The sequence below is a fragment of the Lucilia sericata genome, unplaced genomic scaffold (assembly GCF_015586225.1).
Source record: "Lucilia sericata isolate MDLA Ls3-8-SP2 unplaced genomic scaffold, ASM1558622v1 Contig000396F_arrow, whole genome shotgun sequence".
Lineage (NCBI taxonomy): Eukaryota > Metazoa > Arthropoda > Insecta > Diptera > Calliphoridae > Lucilia > Lucilia sericata.
The window spans coordinates 284423-307152 of NW_023994414.1; the positions used below are offsets into that span (position 1 = coordinate 284423).

At 27.9% G+C, this 22730-nt stretch overlaps 1 protein-coding gene across 1 annotated transcript; it reads right to left on the bottom strand.

The window, feature by feature from the left end:
• Positions 1–91: 91 nt before the first annotated feature.
• Positions 92–22447, bottom strand: LOC119604456 (the record flags this gene model as incomplete). The annotated part of the gene is made up of 3 exons (XM_037957080.1): positions 92–720; positions 20777–20875; positions 22300–22447. Coding segments are annotated over 3 exons (348 nt in total), but the record flags the coding sequence as incomplete, so codon positions are not given.
• Between the last annotated feature and the right edge of the window lie 283 nt (positions 22448–22730).

The following is a 22730-nucleotide window of genomic DNA, read 5'->3' on the forward strand; positions in this document are numbered from 1 at the left end:
AATAATATTGATGTTATGTAAGCATCATTCTAAATACCTACCTTTAATCTAATTATACAAATTATGCATTTATATATTTATTTTTTTTTAATTATTTATTTTAATTACACAAAAATTTCAAAATAATTAATTATTTACAATAATTTACAAGCTAAAATTCATAAGAAAATGTACATACATATAATTAGAAAATAAATTACACTAAAGATAAACAATTAAAGGTGAAATTAAAAATATATATTTGCTATTTTACAATCAAAATAAAGATAATTATTTTATGCACAAGTTTTTTATTTTAAAATATTTTATTTAAATAAATGATTATTATATTTTTACTTCTAAATATTGTATGTCTTTTTAATACAATACACAAATACTAAAACTATGACTGGTTTTTGCATTTGCAATAAGTCTCAGCGACTGTCGCCTATTTTGCCTCCTCATACCTCCTGTCTTCAGAAGCAGCCGTCTTTAGTTGCTGTTTGGCTTCTTTTGGCTGCTTTTATGAGAATTTCATACCGATCAATTGATCGATTGTTTTGCTTTATGGTTGTTGTTGTTGTTGCTACTGCTGTTGTTTGTTGTTTTTGTGGTTCTTATTGTTGGTTTTAATTTAAAACTAAAACGTAAATCGTTGTAAATACGGAAAATTATAATAGTTAAATTCAGCATATGATGTGGGTCCATTCGATCGATAAGCCGATGTAAAATATGATGTTCCTAAATATGAAATTGTAAATAAAAAAATATAAATAAATAATTTTACTTTCATTTATTGCAAACACGTGACTCAAAGCACTTCACGATTAAGTGCTAAGAGGTTTAGTAGTATCAGTTTTTTAAGCATTCTTGTGTGTGTTAGTTACAGTGGGCATTTAAGCTTATTTGTTACCAGTAATTACGGAAATGCAAATTAGTAATGAATAAAGTTAACAGGTGTATTGTAACAGATTAATTTGCATACTTAAATAATTACTTCATCTTCATGCATATTTAATACTATAATTAACTCGTTAACAGCTAATCGATTTTTTGTATAACTTTCTAGAGATATCCCATAGTACTGAACCAGAACTAAACTAGAACTGAACTAGAACTGAACTAGAACTGAACTAGAACTGAACTAGAACTGAACTAGAACTGAACTAGAACTGAACTAGAACTGAACTAGAACTGAACTAGAACTGAACTAGAACTGAACTAGAACTGAACTAGAACTGAACTCGAACTGAACTAGAACTGAACTAGAACTGAACTAGAACTGAACTAGAACTGAACTAGAACTGAACTAGAACTGAACTAGAACTGAACTAGAACTGAACTAGAACTGAACTAGAACTGAACTAGAACTGAACTAGAACTGAACTAGAACTGAACTAGAACTGAACTAGAACTGAACTAGAACTGAACTAGAACTGAACTAGAACTGAACTAGAACTGAACTAGAAACTGAACTGGAACTGAACTAGAACTGAACTAGAACTGAACTAGAACTGAACTAGAACTGAACTAGAACTGAACTAGAACTGAACTAGAACTGAACTAGAACTGAACTAGAACTGAACTAGAACTGAACTAGAACTGAACTAGAACTGAACTAGAACTGAACTAGAACTGAACTAGAACTGAACTGAACTGAACTAGAACTGAACTAGAACTGAACTAGAACTGAACTAGAACTGAACTAGAACTGAACTAGAACTGAACTAGAACTGAACTAGAACTGAACTAGAACTGAACTAGAACTGAACTAGAACTGAACTAGAACTGAACTAGAACTGAACTAGAACTGAACTAGAACTGAACTAGAACTGAACTAGAACTGAACTAGAACTGAACTAGAACTGAACTAGAACTGAACTAGAACTGAACTAGAACTGAACTAGAACTGAACTAGAACTGAACTAGAACTGAACTAGAACTGAACTAGAACTGAACTAGAACTGAACTAGAACTGAACTAGAACTGAACTAGAACTAGAACTGAACTAGAACTGAACTAGAACTGAACTAGAACTGAACTAGAACTGAACTAGAACTGAACTAGAACTGAACTAGAACTGAACTAGAACTGAACTAGAACTGAACTAGAACTGAACTAGAACTGAACTAGAACTGAACTAGAACTGAACTAGAACTGAACTAGAACTGAACTAGAACTGAACTAGACGAACTGAACTAGAACTGAACTAGAACTGAACTAGAACTGAACTAGAACTGAACTAGAACTGAACTAGAACTGAACTAGAACTGAACTAGAACTGAACTAGAACTGAACTAGAACTGAACTAGAACTGAACTAGAACTGAACTAGAACTGAACTAGAACTGAACTAGAACTGAACTAGAACTGAACTAGAACTGAACTAGAACCGAACTAGAACTGAACTAGAACTGAACTAGAACTGAACTAGAACTGAACTAGAACTGAACTAGAACTGAACTAGAACTGAACTAGAACTGAACTAGAACTGAACTAGAACTGAACTAGAACTGAACTAGAACTGAACTAGAACTGAACTAGAACTGAACTAGAACTGAACTAGACTGACTAGGAACTGAACTAGAACTGAACTAGAACTGAACTAGAACTGAACTAGAACTGAACTAGAACTAGAACTGAACTAGAACTGAACTAGAACTGAACTAGAACTGAACTAGAACTGAACTAGAACTGAACTAGAACTGAACTAGAACTGAACTAGAACTGAACTAGAACTGAACTAGAACTGAACTAGAACTGAACTAGAACTAGAACTGAACTAGAACTAGAACTGAACTAGAACTGAACTAGAATTGAACTAGAACTGAACTTGAACTGAACTAAAACTGAAATAGAACTAAACTAAAATAGAACAGAAGTAAAACTGAATTAAAATTTAAGTAACATTATCATTGAGTTTCCGAATCTCTGTTCCCATAAAAACCTCCAGTTCCCTTAAGGGTTAAATGCATTTAGTAATTTTTAATTTATACGTTACGTTTTACATCATTTTATTTGAACTTTTAAAATACATGTAAAATATCGCATGTTGTTACAAGTTTTAAAACAAACGTTACCATTCACTACAGCATCTGTTTTAGTTAATAAATATTTATAAATATTTACACGTAACTATTTATGAATATTTAAATTGATATCTAAGCCATAACATTCAAAGATACTGTTTTTTTTAGATTTACTAGTAATTGTTAAGATGAGGGGGCAGTGTTAGTTAATAAGTTGTAGCTATGTAAATGTTTTTATTTAAAACCTATTTACTTAATTCCTTACATATAAAGTGATTTTTATTATTGGTTTTATTTATAAATATTGTTTTTTTTAGCTTTCCAACAGATGTTAAATATTTCATTGGTTATAAATAACGTCAACGTTATTTAATGACGCTTCGTCGCCAGAAGACGGTAGCAGAGAACTTAGCAACAGACAACAGTCTGTCTGATCGATCGAATTGGAAGTAGATGAACGAAAACAAACAACTTGTTGCATTGTGTTTTTTACAGTTGTAAATTTTAAACAAATTGTTTTAAATTAACTGGTTTTTTTGTTTTAATTTCTGGTAAGACAATATTTTGTGTATGTGTGTTTGAATGTATTTACATACATATTGAATTGTTGAAGTATTTGCATTTTGAGGTAAAGTTAAATTTGTTAAGTTATAGGTAACATAATTCTGAACAGAAATAGGTACCACATAGAGCAAGTGATCATATTTGATCCCCTTTAGAGCTTACGATTTTTATTGGTGTTTCTATAACTTTCGTGAGTAATACAAGATCTGTTATTTCTTGAGGTGTGTCATGATATTGGGCAGGGCGTTTACAATTCGTGTTTGCCTATTTAAATTTTGTAATCTATTTAAAAGCTTAAGAAGATACACGTACATACATATCGTCAATTACTTAAACGTTTTATTATCGCTGTATGCTAGAGATCAAATATACATATTGTTCAACAGTAGCGATTACTTTAGTTATCTTTGGTCTATGCTCGAACTAAATGTGGGTCAAATTATCTTTAATCGATTCTTAAAATAAGATTAAGGCAAACAAATATGAGAAAAGTCCAACAAAGTAAAGTGTGCTTTAAAATGTGTTGATATTTATGGCCACAAAGTATGAATGACTTTAAATGCCAATATTTTAATTTACATAAATTATTATGAAAAATGTTTTAATTATAATATATTTAAAGTTTAACTAGAGTTATTGAATATTTAAGAAAAAATTAAATAACTTCACGATATCAAAAACAATTTAAAACTTTTAGCTTATAAAATACAAAAGCACTGAAGGTCTGACTCTAAGTAAGCACTTTGTAATACTAATAGTAATTAATAAGTAGATCACTGATGACCTACATGTTTTTATGCTTTTAATTACAAGAGTTTCACTTACTTACATAGGCTTCAAGTTAAAATGTCAACTACCAAAGTAATTAGTAAGACTTTGAAATTATTTCTTCAATTTTAAAGTAAAAGTTAATGCGTTTATTGTTAAATATTAATTAACAATGTCACCAAATCATCAACCAAAACCAAACAATTAACACTGACAAAGTAGATCATGGAGTGTGTAGTCGATTACACAGTCATGCTACGTTGCTCAAGACCAACTAATAATATGATGATTAATTTGTCAGACTTTGCGTTATGTTATAACAATGTTTAGTTATTAATTAAATAAAAAATGTTAGTAATTTAAAATAAATATGAAGGTAAGAAAAATGTTCACTACCAAGTAACGTATTACTATTAATAATCTAGTAAACTTTTCAATAACTGATTATTTTATGAATTACTTAGAAGTAGTTTAGTAATTATAAGATTATTATTATATTTTGAAATATTTTATTAAATAACAACTTCGGGAAGGTTCCCAAAAGAAATTTTATCCTTTAAAAATCGACAAAAAAGTTTAAAGAGAAAGATTGGAACATTTTTAAGAACTAATAGTAAACATAGAAAAACTAACCTAAATAAAGAGAGACCACATTAGTTAAAGCAGCTTTTATAAGTCTGAGATAATGAGCGGATATAGAGAAAGATGTTGTTAAAAAATGCGTACTTACTTTAGAATGAGCAATCAATGAAAAGATACAATTAAATTTCCTGCACAAGGGATTACAATTTGATATTGGAGGCCTTATATCCTAAGGCTACCAAGGATGTTATGCATTTAATAAAGACATAAGCAAACTATCCCTAAAACTGATGTAGGAGTTTTTAAGAGAGATATGCGATCAGATGACTCAATACCCGAATGGGCTAACCAACCAAAATGGTTATATGCTTGTGGTCAATATTGGTTATATATTTATATTCATTTTGGTATATATTTATCAAGCAAACCATTGACGATCAGTTAAGATCACTGCTAGAACTTATTGTCATATTTTGTATCCTAACTTGGTTCTTAAAAAATATATCGATATATACATATAGTGCTGGACTTAAACTGGATGATCCAACGAGATCACAAACAGGACTTTGGCGATTATATGGTTCGAAAGAATATTTGCTGGTATGATGGGTATAAAGAGATGGAACCCAAAAGTCTATTAACTAATCTATAGAGTAGTCTATGGACTAGTCTATTGACTAATACATCCGCTAGTATAATACATAGTACTGCATAGTCTATTGACTAGTTTGTTGATTAGTCTATGGACTATTTGACTTTTTCTATTTATAAAAAGTCGTCTTTTTGCGTTTTATAAAAAGACGACTTTTCAACTTTTGTATTTCATGAAAAGTCGACTTTCTAACCTTTTTAATATCTTGTTTTTCCGACTCGACGTCTTTCGACTTTTTCCAAAAGGAATTTATCCAAAATCGATTCCTCGACTTTTTTCTTACAAGATAGTCGACTTAACGACTTTGTTAGGACAAAAAATTCGACTTTGACTTTTCGACTTTTTCAAACAAAAAGTCGATTCTTTGATTATTTTAAAGTCGATTTATGGAACCCTAGGACTGGGCATTTGTCTAGTCTATTGAATAGTCTTTTAATTAATATATTGACAAGTTCATGTACTAGTCTATTATACTACTCTCTAGTATATTGACTAGTCTATTGACTGTACAGTCTGTATACTACTCTATACTCTAGTATATTGCTTAGTTTATTGAATAATCTTTTGAAAAGTCTTTCGCCTAGCCTATTGTACTACTCTATTCTCTAGTCCATTGACTAGTTTGCTGAATAGTATATTGACTAGTGTTTAAGTCTTTTGAAGAAGTAATGTATTGGCTAGTCTATTGGCTTAAAGTCTATTAACTATTTAGTCTATTGACTAATCTACGAGTTAGTTTGTGTACTATTCTATATTCCATTATATTGAATAATTTCTTAACTAGTCTATTGACTAGTCAGTGGAGTAGCATATATAGACTAGTCTACTTACTAGTCTTTTTACTGGTACATCGATTAGTTGACGAAGTAGTCTTTGGATTAGTCAATTATCTAATCCTTATACTCTATGGACTAGTCTATAGGCTATTCTATAGCCAAGTACTACTCTATTGTACAATAAACTATGTATATATGTATGTGTATTGTTGACTAGTTTATTTCTATATACTAGTCTTTTGAATAGTCTATTGACTAGTCTATGGAGATATCTACTGACTCTATACACTCTATACACTGGTCTATTGTCTAATGTATAATCTAGTCTATTGACTTATCTATGGAATAGTCTATGTACTACTTTATTCTCTAGTCTAGTTTGTTGACTAGTATGTAAACTGCTCTATTGAGTAGTATGTAGCACAGTCTATTTACTAGTATATTAGTTAGTCTATAGACCAGTCTATGGACAATAGAATCTAACTACCATTAGGATCATACCATGAGGCCGTTTTACAATTTGAAAATTTTCATCATCATCATTATTACCATTAAATCATCAGCATCATTACCAACGTAAATAAGATTTAAGGGCAAAATTCTCAATCCAAGTGCTCTTAAATTTAAATGGAGTATTAAACATTCAAATATCTAAGAAATTAGTCATGTACTCCACTTACTTAATTTGTATTCTAATTTAAGCTTGTTAGCCAAACTTTAAAAATATTCAAATCGATTAGTCATTTTCGAAACTAAATTAAAACGACGATTATCTTGAAAAATGTTGCCAAAGAAATAAGTTTAGTTTGAATTTGTTAACAAATTGTCACACTTTATGTTAAACATCAATCAATACAATAATGTAAAGCATTGATCTGCTGTCACAGACAACAGGGGCCGAGAGCAACTATTTGAGTAAAGTTAAAAATGAACAATACATACGAATAGAATAAAATATGTCAAAACTGTATATAGCTTTGTATCATTTGTTAAGTTCGACATGTTCTCTTTGTGTTGACCTCTGATTTCAATAAAAGTGCCTCCATTTTAAACACCCATAAACTTGCTATTTACTTTTACAGGGATTTATGTCCAGACATTATATGTGTATTTTATGTTAAAAATTTCACGAAGGTTAAACACGTTGGAGGCAACATTTTAAAGTAACATAATCTATCTGACGAATGCCACATTGATGGACGTCTGTCTGACAGTTAAAACAAGAGTCAACTCTTGTTGTATAAATTGACTAAATGAACGATTGGCTGGTTACAATGATGACTGGACACATGGCTAAATGGAGGTTGGTAGTGGGTGGTGAGGATATTGACTGCTTTGCAATTGTTTTCCATTGTAATTGTAGTAAACAAATTCTTTATTTTTATTGTGTTATTGGTACTTACTGTCTGACAGACAAACAAACTGCTCTTTAAGTTTAACTCAATGGTTTATTATTTGCTGCTTAGGTGTCTGTCTTCAATTTTTGATTTAAATTGTGGGCAATTTTCCAATTTGTTATTTAAACATAGAAATTGCAGTGATTTGAAAGAGTAGCAAGATTTATTGAATGAAATATTGTTTTAGCAAAATCATAGAAAACATTATTTTAAACTTGAAGCCTTTAACCAGTAAATGTTTATTTTTAGCTAGGCGTGCTAGAGACCATTTGTTAAAATCGTTGGTTTTATTTAAACAACTATAGTAAATCGTTTCATTGAAGAAAGGTTAGTTATGGTACTTTTTTATACTTTTTGGCACAATTGTCACTTTATTAGTTACAAATTTTGATAGTTGGTTTTTTTCAATTAAGCTTTTATGAGCTGCATTAAATATTTGATTTATTTTATGTCCTTATACATTAAAATTGCTATGACTGTTAAATGAATGACGGAATATTAGTTTTTTTTTAATGAGCCAAGTTTTGTATGGATTTGAGAGTTCCATGAGTCTCAAATCAGGTGTTTAAAATCAACTATTTTTATTAACATTTGTATTTATTTAAATTTTATTTTGTATGCAAACGTGTGCACTTGGTTTACAAAACAAAAAAAAAAACCGTCTATGGGGGTGACGCCCTAGCGCTTTCTGAATTTATTAAAGAGATTAATAAAGTTTGACCTAGTGACTAAATGAAACAGTTTTTAAGTGACAGAATTATAATAATAATATAAATGAATAAACTCGTTTCAAAACCGGGTACAAAATAAAATTTTCTAATAAATTTATGACTAGTTCATTGGTTATTCTAATGTTTAGTTTCTGAAATAGTCTAAGACAAATCTATTAATATATGAACTAGTCTGTTGGCTAGTTTATGAATCAGATAACTGGTGATTCCATCAAGCAATCTTCGACTATTAAATGTTCTAGTCTACAGAGTAGTTTATGGATCAGTCAATTGACTAGTGTATGCTAGTCTATGGACCAGCTTGTTTACAAGCCAACTGAATAGTTTATTGCCTACTCTATTGAAAAGTTTATGGACAAATCTATTAACAAGTACATCTACCAGTTTATGATTTGTCAAAGAACAACTCAAATGACTAGTCTCTAAACGGGAGTATAAAATATTTTGATTAATTGACTAACTAACTAACTAACTAACTAACTAACTAACTAACTACTAACTAACTAACTAACTAACTAACTAACTAACTAACTAACTACTAACTAACTAACTAACTAACTAACTAACTAACTAACTAACTAACTAACTAACTAACTAACTAACTAACTAACTAACTAACTAACTAACTAACTAACTAACTAACTAACTAACTAACTAACTAACTAACTAACTAACTAACTAACTAACTAACTAACTAACTAACTAACTAACTAACTAACTAACTAACTAACTAACTAACTAACTAACTAACTAACTAACTAACTAACTAACTACTAACTAACTAACTAACTAACTAACTAACTAACTAACTAACTAACTAACTAACTAACTAACTAACTAACTAACTAACTAACTACTAACTAACTAACTAACTAACTAACTAACTAACTAACTAACTAACTAACTAACTAACTAACTAACTAACTAACTAACTAACTAACTAACTAACTAACTAACTAACTAACTAACTAACTAACTAACTACTAACTAACTACTAACTAACTAACTAACTAACTAACTAACTAACTAACTAACTAACTAACTAACTAACTAACTAACTAACTAACTAACTAACTAACTAACTAACTAACTACTAACTAACTAACTACTAACTAACTAACTAACTAACTAACTACTAACTAACTAACTAACTAACTAACTAACTAACTAACTAACTAACTAACTAACTAACTAACTAATTAACTAACTAACTAATATGAAAATATTTCTTCGTTAATTTGTTGTTTTAAAAGAATTTTTAAATTAAGTAATTATATACCGTTTAATTACCCATAACAATTTATAACTTACCTATACAAAAGTGCTTTTTTACAAAAAATTTGAAAGTGTTTTAGGTTTTGTCTTAAAACAAAGTTTGTGTCTTAAATCTTTTGTTTTCTTAACACCACTAGGAAGTATTAGACAAACACATATCAGAAAACAAAACTAAACTAAAATTTATATAAAGAAACAACAATAAATTTTAATAAAACCACACTTTACAATTTTAATTAAATTGTTAAATAGAAAAAAAAAAAACAATGTATGTAAACATACATTGTTTTTTAATGTTTCGCCTTTAACAAATCCCAAAAAGAAAAAATTATTTCATACTTAAAACTCCCTATAGTTGAAAAATCTTTGTAAATTCATGTAAAATGCCGGTGGAAAAAAGTATTTAGTTTAGTAAGAGTAACAAATACTCCTTTTTCTTGTTAATATTTCAAGTAACTTTTTCTAAATTTCAGCTCAGCTGTTAGTTTTAAAACTTATGAACAACACAAATGTATATTATTTGTACTAAACAAAAAAAAAAAAAAAAAAACAACAAACCTCGAGATTAATGACCCAAAAACTTTTGAATGAGCAGCCTGAGCGCACTTGTATAAGACTAAAAATACCTTTAAACAAAATAAAAATTTGCAAAAAAAGAAATATTATACATAAAATGTAACTAAATTTAAATTCACTTTTATTTTCGTTGATTTTATTTTTCTTTTTCAACAAAACCATTTTATTTTCTTGATTTCAATTGCCTGAGCACCAAAAAGGTGCAGAAGTATTATTTTTTATGCAGTATTTTAAGATGTTGTTAATACATGTTTTTCTGCGGCTACGTTTTTATTTTATTTATTTTTCAACTGAAAACTCAACTCCCACTATTAATTTATGCACATGTGTTTTTTTTTTAGTTTCCAAAGTTTTTTTCCAACAATTTAAAATACATATTAAAATAAAATAAATATTTCTATTTGTTTAAATCGGAAAACATATTTCTAAAGTTTCAGCCTAAAAACAAATATCATGTCCAATTTATATAAAATATTTGTTTAGTTTTTTTTTGCTATAAACAAAGGTGGAATGTTTACAGGCTTTAAAAATGCAAATAAAGTTATTAATAAGAAATCTTTGGGCATATGTTTTTTTTTTAATTTCTGCAATTTAAATTTAAAAAAAGAATAATTTTCTCTCTAATTTAAGGTAGAATTTATAGACATCTCTTTTTATACCCTCCACCTTCATGAGAAGGGTATATCCACAGCGGAAACTTCCAGCGCGTCTACTATTAGTTTTCGCAAATTTTGAAAACAACATGTCCAGGGTAAAAAGTAAGTACATACTTACATAATATATTATTTGTAAGTAATTACTAGACTCCTTCTAAGTAATGCAAACAGTCATTGAAAAGTAAGTTGTTGAGTAGGTACAAGTCATTACACTGTTTTTGCTGGGTAAGTTTGTTATTCAGTTCATAATATCCAAAATTAAATTTTTGGACCTTAGAAGGTGCATATACAATTTGTAACTCCTAATAGGTATCGAAGACGGTTTAGCAATGTCCGACTGTCCGTCTACGCAAACCACCTTTTTTAGTTAAGTTTGTTTTCAAATTCCGTCTGTCTGTCCATCTGTCTGTATGTTTTGTGAACCACCCTTGGTGAAATGTCCATCTTAGTGTTATTATAATATTCCGGGGAAAATTAGGTGCTACCAATTCCTCTAGTCTGCCGGGACTATAAACTGATGATGATCAAATGTATCCCCGATCATTCTTTGGAATGATTTGAAATGAGATCTAACCAGAGCACCATATAATCTGGCACTACAGGTGTCCAATTGCCCGCAAGACTTGTACTGGCTGGTCGGTTGGTTGAGATTCCTTCGGGTTTAAACCCAAATTCGCCTTTAGAGAATGTTGGTTTAAGGACTGATATATCCAAATGACATATGTATATGTCTGGATTCTCTCTCTGGTGCTGTTGCCATCTCAACAGATGTCACTGGGTTATGTGACAGAGCAACTTATGCTGGATTCCTGAACCCATTGAGTATCTCTTACTCTTTGCGTAGAAGGTCGCCAGAAAGAGTTGTGGAATTTTCAGGTCGACACTCAATAGTTGCCTGTCGTAGACCGTCCTTTATGATCTGAGAATGGAATTGATGTAAGTTGGTGAACGATCGGAAAAGACTCCTCTGCCCAACAGGAGATTAGTACTGATGTAGTAGACATTTTATTTCAGGGCAGTTTTCGGTGCTGTTGCCATCTCAACAGGATGCATATTGTTTCATGCTACCCGACTTATGGTTGAGGCCTTCTACTCAACTTGTCGGGGCAATTATTGGGTTCGAATTGACTTTGGAAATTCCTACATTCTTTGTTACATTATCTGACATACAGAGGGATTCTGATTTATTGGCTGGGTATTTCGGATTACCAAATACATCTCTAGGTGCTGTTGTAGAATCAACAGAGCCTTCTCAGTAGTGTGGTTGCACTGGCTTTAATAGGTTAAGGAATGCACTGGAATGGGTCATAAGTTGATGGGGATTGCATTTTAAATAATGCAATCTTTCATGACAACAAAAGGGTGTTCACATTCCGTACAAAATTTGCTGATTTTAGCTTTAATACTTTCCACATATACGAAGTTTGTATTTAATTCATATGGGAGAGACCACGCCCCCATAATTAGACAATTTGTTTAGACAACTATTTCCAAGGATGTCACAGTTGTTCTTGCAACATTTAAGCGCTCTAGCTTTTATAGTTTCTCAGATAAATGAATTTCATTATTATCTTTATATGGAAGCTATCACGCCCACTATTTCTAGTCCTCCCATATTTGTTTTAAATATTCATATTGGTACCAAAATGGCTCCAACGCCCACTATAGCTAGTCTACCCATTTGTACTAATATTAGTCGTAATATAAACACTTTAGTTTTTATAGTTTTCCAGATATAATAATTTCGGTATTAACTTATTTTGGGAGGTACCATGCCCATTATTTCTTGTCCGCCCATGTTCATATTGACACAACAGTTTATCGTACAAAGTTTGGAAAGTCTAGCTGTTTTAGTTTTCCAAGGCGTGTGACATACCCACTATTGCTAGTTCGTTTCTTTTAGTGTACCTATAACTACTATCCACACTATTATTAGATTGCAAAAGTGTTGAACTAAGTAATGCAGCAATGGTCAGCTTAGTCATTACCAATAATTTCAAATTATTGACTCCTAAGGAAATTTTTTATTACTTATAATTTCTTCATATTTTCTATTTAGATTGTATATAATTGAACTAAAATAACTACAATGATTTTTTTTCTTGATTTTTTTTAATAATATACATAATACTGTGGTGCAAACATTTCCCTCATTAGAAGTTTAAATACAATGATTTTAATAATACAATTTATTTTGTTTTAGTACACCAACTACAACAAAAAATAAAGTAAATCAAAATTGTAACAAATATTACAAATTTTCTCATTTATTATTCAAATCTTTTGGCAAGATGAAAATATTTAGAAAAAAAATCAGACGAATGTGGAAAACCCAGCAGAACTGGGTGAATTTCATTACCAGAATAACAAAGGTGGAAGTGAATAGATATTTCATTGATAAACTGAACTAATCTTTAAAATACTAAATTTAACCTTAAACAGATTACAGTCTGGTTTACTTAGTAGCAATTCGTTACATCATAGATTACCTGTGTTATGTAAAGTAAACAAACGACTTCTGTTTTTGACACTACAAAGGTTAATAAACTAAAACTACTTAAGAACCCTAAAATGACAAAAGACTATGATTTCGAATGAAAATAATAAATCTTTAAACTAATTACAGCTTTGACTAATTAGAAACACTAAAGTGACAATTATCTACATCATAGATTACCAGTGTTTTGTAAAGTAATCAAAGGAATTATTTGTTGGAAAATAGAACAAAACCACTTAGGACTGAAAAGGATTACGATTGGAATATGAAAGTAAAATTTATATTAATTACATTATAATCTACTACAGACACTAAATTGACAATTGGCTACATTATAGATTACCTGTGTTATGTAAAGTAATCAATCGACTTTTCTTTTTGAAACTACAAAGGTTTATAACAAATGACTATAATTTAGAGGATGAAATGTAAACAAAAACTTAAAACTGATTACTATATAAACTACTGAGAGACTCTAAAGTGACAATTGGGTACATCATAGATTACCAGCGTTATGTGAAATAACCGATCTTCTCTTCTTGGCGCTACAAAGGTTAATAAACAATACAACTTGTGGACACTAAAGTGACAAATGATAAATTGGTAAAAAAAAACTTTGAACTGATTACACTCTAGACTACCAATTGACACTAAAGTGACAATTGGGCTACATTCCCAAATTAATAGTGGTATTTAAAGTAGTCATTTTACTTTTTTTCTCAGTACAAAGATAAACGAACCAAAATTACTTTGACACAATACAGTAGCAAATGCTACCATTCTAGATTACCAGTGATATATGAAGTAATCAATTACCTTTCCTTTTTTTGCCAAACAAAGGTAAATAGACCCAAAATACTCCTAACAAACTAATAAAAAATTTGTGAAAATGTCTATATAAAAAGGCTATCTTGACTACTCTTAAAACTACCGGAAAACAAAATATCCCAAAGGCTTTTGTCAATTTGTATGATCACGTTTATTTCATTTCATTTATTTTTCATGTACGAAGCGACAAGTGCTTTCAAATTGTTCACAAAAAAAATATGAATACTGGTCACTCATTCAGACAAAGAAAAACATATAATAACTTCAAAATATATACCCACTGAGTCAAATCAAACATTGACTGTACTTTTTTTTTGAGAAAATTTTATTCCAGATTATTTATATTTTCTTGGATTCAATTCATTTGTCCATGTTTAAACCATTTAAAATCAGAGTAACTACGTGAGTGAACACTAGTTATTGTAGTTGCACTAGTGGTGGGTTATTTTGTCGAAATTGTAATGGGTCTCGTTTGTTTATTTTATTTGTTCGCTCCTTGTTCTGTCCCATGTCTGACCGACTGTTCATGTTTCAGTTTTTCATCATGTAGTAATTTTTTATATATTTATAAAATTTTTTTGCATATCGATCACATGATTTTGTCATTTGTTTTAATGTTTTTTTCCTAGTACAAGGCTTCTTTTGTCTCTCATGTTTGTTCAGTTAAGCAATAAAACGTATTACTATCAAAAATTGTAGCAAATTACATATAAATATTTAAATAAATTCATCTCAGTATAAACAAATACTTCTCTACATTTGCTACATAATAAATAAGTAATGATTAGCGTTAAAAATGTAAATGTAATTTAAGTAGGTACCAAATCCAACTGGACAACTGGACAACAAGTATTTTGTTACATTATTTTTTCATTTTTCATGTTTTTGTTATTTTTTTTTTCTGAAGTTTAAGTTGTCGTTTGTTTTTTCTTTATAAATGGATGATAATCATTCATTTATTATGTTGTGATGGAAAACTAGGTTTGGTAGTAAATTTTGTATAATTTTATATGCAAACGTAAGGTATAAACAATTTACTAATTTAGTTTAGTGTTTCTTAAGAGATAGTTATATACAGTTTAAAACTGTATATATAATGAATTTGATTCTTGAAAATTTTCCAAATCTATGATTACTGCAGGCCTTAAGAATTTTATGAACAAAGAAAATGATGTGCTTGCTGCAGAACCCATCTGAAGTATTTCAATCTGACAATAAGAACATATTTATTATTGATTCTAGCCTTCTTATGAAGACTCTATTACGAAATCAGTCAAAATACACTGCAGTACTTATTACTACATACTACTACTAATGACTAGGTTAGGTATCCAATTTCATCGAACTCAGGAAGTGAGTTCTGAGTCGATTGGCATGCAAAGTTGTATCTGTTGCAAATATTTCAAATAGTACAACTTCTTTGGTTTAAAGAACGAAATTATTTTCCGGTCGATTCTGTCATAACAAATCGAAATGTAGCAAAAATTTGACTCTAGGCCTCAAATATGGAACTTTGGACTTTCGTCGGCATAACTACTAACTAACTAACTAACTAACTAACTAACTAACTAACTAACTAACTAACGAACTAACTACTAACTAACTAACTAACTAACTACACTAACTAACTAACTAACTAACTAACTAACTCAACTAACTAACTAACAACTACTAACTAACAACTACTTAACTGACTAACTAACTACTAACTAACTAACTACTAACTAACTAACTAACTAACTAACTACTAACTACTAACTAACTAACTAACTAACTACGAACGAACTAACTAACTAACTACTAACTAAAACTAACTAACTTAACTAACTAACTAACTAACTACACTAACTAACTAACTAACTAACTAACTAACTAACTAACTAACTAACTACTAACTAACTAACTAACTAACTAATAACTAACTAACTAATTAACTAACTAACTAACTAACTAACTAACTAACTAACTAACTACCTAACTCGCAATAGTTAACCTGACGAACGCAAAACCATTTGACGCATCGAGAGTGAGAAAAACCCCTAGGTACTGTTGGAATTTTGAAACGGTTGGTAGAACCACAAAGATCCTATGGTGTGACCTTAACGAGAGCATGACGACAAGCCTTCTAAAAATAAGCAAGTCTGAGGTTAGCATGATGATACGTATTCTGAGTGGACAATTTACAAATTATTTCGTGCGAATTTCTTAAATTTTATAAAAAAAGTTTTTTTTAAGTATAATTTTCCTATTTTCTAGACGATCTTTGCAGAACTTAAAATTTATTTAAAAAAAAAATTATATAAAAATATGTGTTTATTTTTTAATAAACTATATGTGTAAATTATTTCTTGGCATTCTGTGTAATATTAGAAAAAAAAAAAAAAACTCATTTTAGTTTCCAACAACCATTTGGCCAATAAACACTTAATTTTTTTTTTTTTTTTTTGGTTTTTTGTTAGTTTCTTTCACCCATATTGTATTGTATTTTGTTGCAATATACAAAATGTTTCTTGTATTAAGTTTAAGTAATAAAATATAGTAAAAAGTAAATAATTTTTATGCAACTCATAAATAATAGAGTTAGTTGCAATAAAAACAAGCACTTAAAAATTTAAGGTGCATGAATATATATAATTCGAGTATAATTATAACGGGATTTAAGGCAGAACTAATGAAAGACTTGTAAGAATTTGGAAACATATTGATGAAATATTTTGATCAACAGTAGAATTAATTTTAATAATTTAATAATTTAGATATTTACAAGTTTTTTTTTTGGCTCTAGCCTTGTGTTAAACAACTTCCATTAATCGGGGAAACAGGCAGGGATATAATCAAACAATGTTTTGTGTATATTTATTTTTATTGAAATTTATTAAAAAGAAATAAATTAAAAATTTTAATAATAATTACAAAATCATAAAATATAAATTAAATAAAAAAAAATAAAATTACAAAATTTTGGAAAAAAAAACATAAAACAAAATCAAAAATATAATAAAAATATAAAATAAGTAAAATAATAAACGGAAAAAAAATTTAGTTTAATAAACAAAAATCATAATTTTATTAATAATTATAAAATAAATTCTTTGAAAAATGTTTAAAACTTAAAAAAATCATAAAAATTTGTTACATTTTATTAAAACTATTTAACCAAGTTTTAAGAGTGCATTAATTATACTACAAATAATTGTTTATTAAATATTATTAATTTAAATAAAAAAGAGGAAGATTTTTATTTATTATGAATTTTCTACTACTCTGTAATTATTTTGTTAAATATTTAAATTAAACTTGAGTGTTTTCTTTTATCTAAGTGAATTTTATAAAGTTAATTAATGTCATATTTGTTATGTTTACAGCAGGTTTATCTTTTAACCAGTTTTATTTAATTTTTATAAATTTTATAATTTATATATCAGAGAAGAGATGCAAAGTTTTTGGTTGCAACTAAATGAATTTAACTACATACAAAGTGATTTAAAAAAATTTGCTTAACGTGACCAACTAAATAGCAAATCAACCGATTGATAAACACTAAAGGTTTTACTTTTTCAAAACAACTGTTTCATTAAGAAGAAGCCCAAAAAAAATCGTTTCAAAGTTTTCTAGAAAACTTCTTGAAATTCTCCATATAAATGTGACAAAGCTTTTTTTAATAAGCTCCTCACAGTTTCTTCAGAAACTTATCAAAATCATCTCAAAGTTATCTGAAGTAAAATTTTAAAGTTTTATAAAGAAACTTGCTAAAAAGTTATCTAATGAAACTTCAAAGTTTTCTATAAAATCTTCTCCAAATATTCTCAAAAAAAACTTTTTAAAGTTTTACAAAAAAAACTTTTCAAAGTTTTTTAATGTTTTCTAAAGAAACTTATCAAAGTGTTTTGAAGAATTTCTTAAAGTTTTGTAAAGAAACTATAGAAACTTTTCAGTTTTCTAAAGAAACTTGTTAAAGCTTTCTATAGAAACTTCTCAGTTTTCTAAAGAAACTTATTCAGATTTGCTAAAGAAGCTTATGCAAGTTTTCTAAAAATGTTTGAAAAACTTTTCAGAAATTTCTAAAAAACCTTACAAAGACTTTTGAAAGTTTTCTAACGAAACTTTTCAAAGTATTCTAAAGAAATTTTTAAACTTTTAATTAAACTTCTTAAAATTTTCTTTAGAAACTTTTAAATGTATTCTAAAGAAAGTTCTCAAAGGAAAATTTCGAATGTTTTCTAAAGAAACTTTTTAAAGTTTTCTAATGAATGTTTTAAAAGTTTTTTAAAGATTTCTGAAGAAACTTGCCAAAGTTTTTAAAAGAAACTTGACAAAGTTTACTAAAGAAACTTGTCAAAGTTTTATAAAGAAACTTGTCACAACTTGTCAGAACTTTATAAAGATGCTTTTCAAAGTTTCCTAAAGAAATTTCTTAAACTTTTCAAAGTTTTCTAAAAAAGAAACATTCCAAAGCGTTTTTATAAGTTTTGTAAAGAAATTTTCTGAACAAATTTATCAAAGTTTTGTAAAGAAACTTTTCAAAGCGTTCTTATTAATGTTCTCAAAGTTTTGTAAAGAAATTTTCTAAACAAACTTTTCAAAGTTTTCTAAAGAAACTTCTCAACGTTTTCGAAAGAAACTATTCAACGCGTTCTTATAATGTTCTCAAAGTTTTGTAAAGAAAATTTCTAAACAAACTTTTCTAAAGAAGGGTTTCTCCAGTTTCTTTGGAAATACAAAATTTTGTAAATAAATTTTCTAAACAAACTTTTTAAAGTTTTCTAAAGAAATATCTCAAAGTGTTTTTAAAGAAACTTTTCGAAAGAAACTTCTCTAAGTTTTCTAAAGAAACTTTTAAAACTTCTCAAAGTTTTTATATAAAAATAAACTTTTGAAAGCGTTTTTATGAATGTTTTCAAACCTTTGTAAAGTAGTTTTCTAAATAAGTTTTTGGATTTTTTTAAGAAACTTCTGCGTTTTTATTAACGATTTATAAATACATTTTTTAAACAAGCTTTTCAAAAAAAAACTTTTCAAAGTTTCCTAAAGAAACTTTTCAAAGCATTCTTATGAATATTTTCAAAACTTTCAAACGAAATTTACTAAAAAACTTTTCGAAGTTTTCTAAAGAAACTTCTTAAAGTATTCTTAAAAAATTTCTTTAAGTTTTCTTCTGAATGTTTTCTGAAGAAACTTTTAAAGTTTTCTGAAGAAACTTTTAGAGTTTTCTAAAGAAACTTTTAAAAATTTAGCAAGTAAATTTCCTAAACAAACTTCTCGAAGTTTTCTAAATTAATTCCTCAAAGTATTTTAAAGAAACTTCTCAAAGTTTTCTAAAGAAACTTTTCAAAGTTTTTTTATAAAGAAACTTTTCTGAATAAAGTTAGCTATATAAACTTTTCAAAGTTTTGTTTTTTTTTTTCGTTGGTCACGTTTAGTTTTAATTTTACTGCTAGTACCCATCCATTGACTATAATGTTGGCGATGTTGATCATAATGACGATGATCTCAACTTGCGTCAAGACGTGATTATAGTGTCAGTCATGATCATAATTATTTGCACCATTAGTTAAGTTGTTGTGTGTGGATGTTAATTTTTTGTGTAGACAGTAGCACTTATTAACAATTAATAGCGGTAGCAATAACAAATAACGACTTAAAACACCATTTACAAAAAGTTTAAAAGTAAAAAAAAGTAAATTTTTTCGAAATTATTTAAAGAAAAATAGTTTCAGTTAATTTTTTAAAATTTTGTTTGTAAATGGTGTTTGATTCTAAATATAATGCAATAAAATATTTATTTGCTGCTTAAAGCATAATTATTTTCAAATTAAGCAATTAACAAATTGCAGTTGTTTTTTTTTTTTAATAAAAAGTAAAATTATAAAAATATAAATAAATAAAATTGTTAGTGGGCTTTTAATATGGTGTAATTTTACGAATTTTTATTATTGTTAAAAAAATTATTAATAAATTTAATGGTACATGGCGCGCTCTATAAACTCCACTGTAGGATGTAAAAAAATAATTAAGGATAACAGTGTGTGTGTATGTGTGTGGTTAACTTGATTATAAAATGGCGTTTAATGTTCCGTTACATTTTGAGATGCTCTTTTGCTTAGTTGTTTTAATGTATATGTGTTTGTAAGTGCGGATGTATGTTGTTTTATAAATTTTTAACCTCTGCTGCTGCTGTTAATTAAACATAAAATAAAAATTAATTATATTATTCAATATAGCAAATTAAAAATATAAATAAAATTATTTAACAAATAATAATTATGATAAATTGTAAAATATTGCACTATTTTATTATAAAGCTTTTAAAAAATTTCATTCACTGAGTTGGTTGTTTGTTTTTAAAATTAGTGCTTTTCTAACTACATGGTGCTTTTTTATATTTAGTTAATTTTATTAAATAATTTTGTGTTTTATCTTTTGTTAAGAGTGTTTAATTTAAATTTAAAATTTTTTAATAGAATTACTTTGTTGGGGTGGCACAAAACCATAGCCAGAGGCTCCTACAATCACACCACTGGATTCATCAATTGCGTCTGGTGGAGATGGGGGGAAGACAACGGGTCCTATAAAGTATAATAGTAAAAAATTAGTTAATATTTTCAAATAAGTTTCCTAAGTTTTCCAAAGAAACTTTTCTAAGCTTTCTAAGGAAAACTTTCAAAGTTCTCTAAAGAAAACTTTCAAAGTTCTCCAAAGAAACTTTTCTAGGGTTTTGGAGGAAAATTTTCAAAGTTTTCTAAAGAAACCTTTCTTTTTTTATGTAAAGAAACTTCTCAGTTTTCATAGTTTTCCAAAGAAAGTTTTCTAGAGAGACTTTTTAAAGCTTTCTACAGAAACTTTCTAAAGTTTTCTAGATAAACTTTTTAAAGTTATCTAGAGTAACTTTTCTAAGCTTTTCTAAGAACTTTCAAAGTTCTCTAAAGAAATTTGTCTTTTTTTTTGTAAAGAAACTTCTTAGAGTTTTGTAATGACATTTCTCAGAGTTTTCCAAAGACACTTTTCAAAGTTTTCAAAGAGAGTTTTCTAAAAACAACTTCTCATAGTTTTCCAAAGGAACTGTTTAAAGTTTCTAGAGAAACTTTTCAAAATTTTCTAAAGAAATATTTCAAAGTTCTCTAAAGAAACTTCTCGAAGAATTCTGAAGAAATTTTTAAATGTTTTCTAAAGAAACTTCTCAGAGTTTTTCTAAAGAAACTTCTCTGAGCTTTCTAAAGAAACTAAACTTTTTCCTAAGAAACTTTTTACAGATTTCTAAGGAACTTCTCAAAGTTTTCTAAGAAACATATCAAAGTTTTCTAATTAAGCTGCTTAAAGTTTTCTAAAGAAAATCTTCTTATTTTTGTAAAAAAACTTCTCAGGGTTTTCTAAAAACTGTTCATAGTTTTACAAAAGAATTTTTAAAGTTTTCTAGAGAAATTTTTCAAAAGAAATTTTTCAATGTTCTCTAAAGAAATTTCTCAAAGTTTTCTGAAGAAATTTTTAAATGTTTTCTAAAGAAATTCTTCTTATTTTTGTAAAGAAACTTCTCAGAGTTTTCCAAAGAAACTTTTCAAAGTTTTCTAGAGAAACTTTGCAAGTTCATGAAGTTTTCTAAAGAAACTTTGCAAAGTTCTGTAGAGAATTTTTTCAAAGCTTTCTAAAGAAACTTCTCAAAGTTTTCTGAAGAAATTTATTAAAGTTCTGTAAAGAAACTGTTCAAAGTTTTCTAAAGAAACTCCTTTTATTTTTGTAAAGAAACTTCTCATAGTTTTCCAAAGAAACTTTTTAAAGTTTAAAAAAATATATTTTTCAAAGCTTTCTAGAGAAATTTCTCTAAAGAAGCTGTTCAAAGTTCTTAAGAAACTTTCGATGTAAACTAAAGAAAACTTTTCTAAAGAAACTTTTCAAAGAAATTTCAAATGAAAGCTATTCAAAAAGCTAAAATTTATAAATAAAGAATGAAGCTTTCACATATAAAAAAGTTAAAAAAATACATTATACAACTTACCTCTATTTTGTCTAGGATCTCTCACTTGTGTGGGTTGTGGGAAATCCAAGGTATTGAAATTGATTTGTCTGTTGGGCAAAGGGCCGAATAAGAAATTTTGGCCAGCAACCAAAACTAAAGAAGTGCAGATGGCAAATACGATCATTAACTAAAATGGTAAAAAAAAACAAGATAAGTTTAATACATTTAAACAATAGGGAAATAACCAGACTTTGCTTTTAATTGTTTAATAAAAAATCCACCAGAAAAAAAACATACTTTCCTTAAAATGACAAAAAACAGCAAATCATTCATTTATTTAAAAAACAAAACTACCAACAACACTTTTCACCAAATTTATTACTTTAAAAACTTCATTAATCATTCACTCATTTGAAGTGTTTTAATGATAAATTTTGTGGAAAATCATTTAACAATCATCACTTTAACCT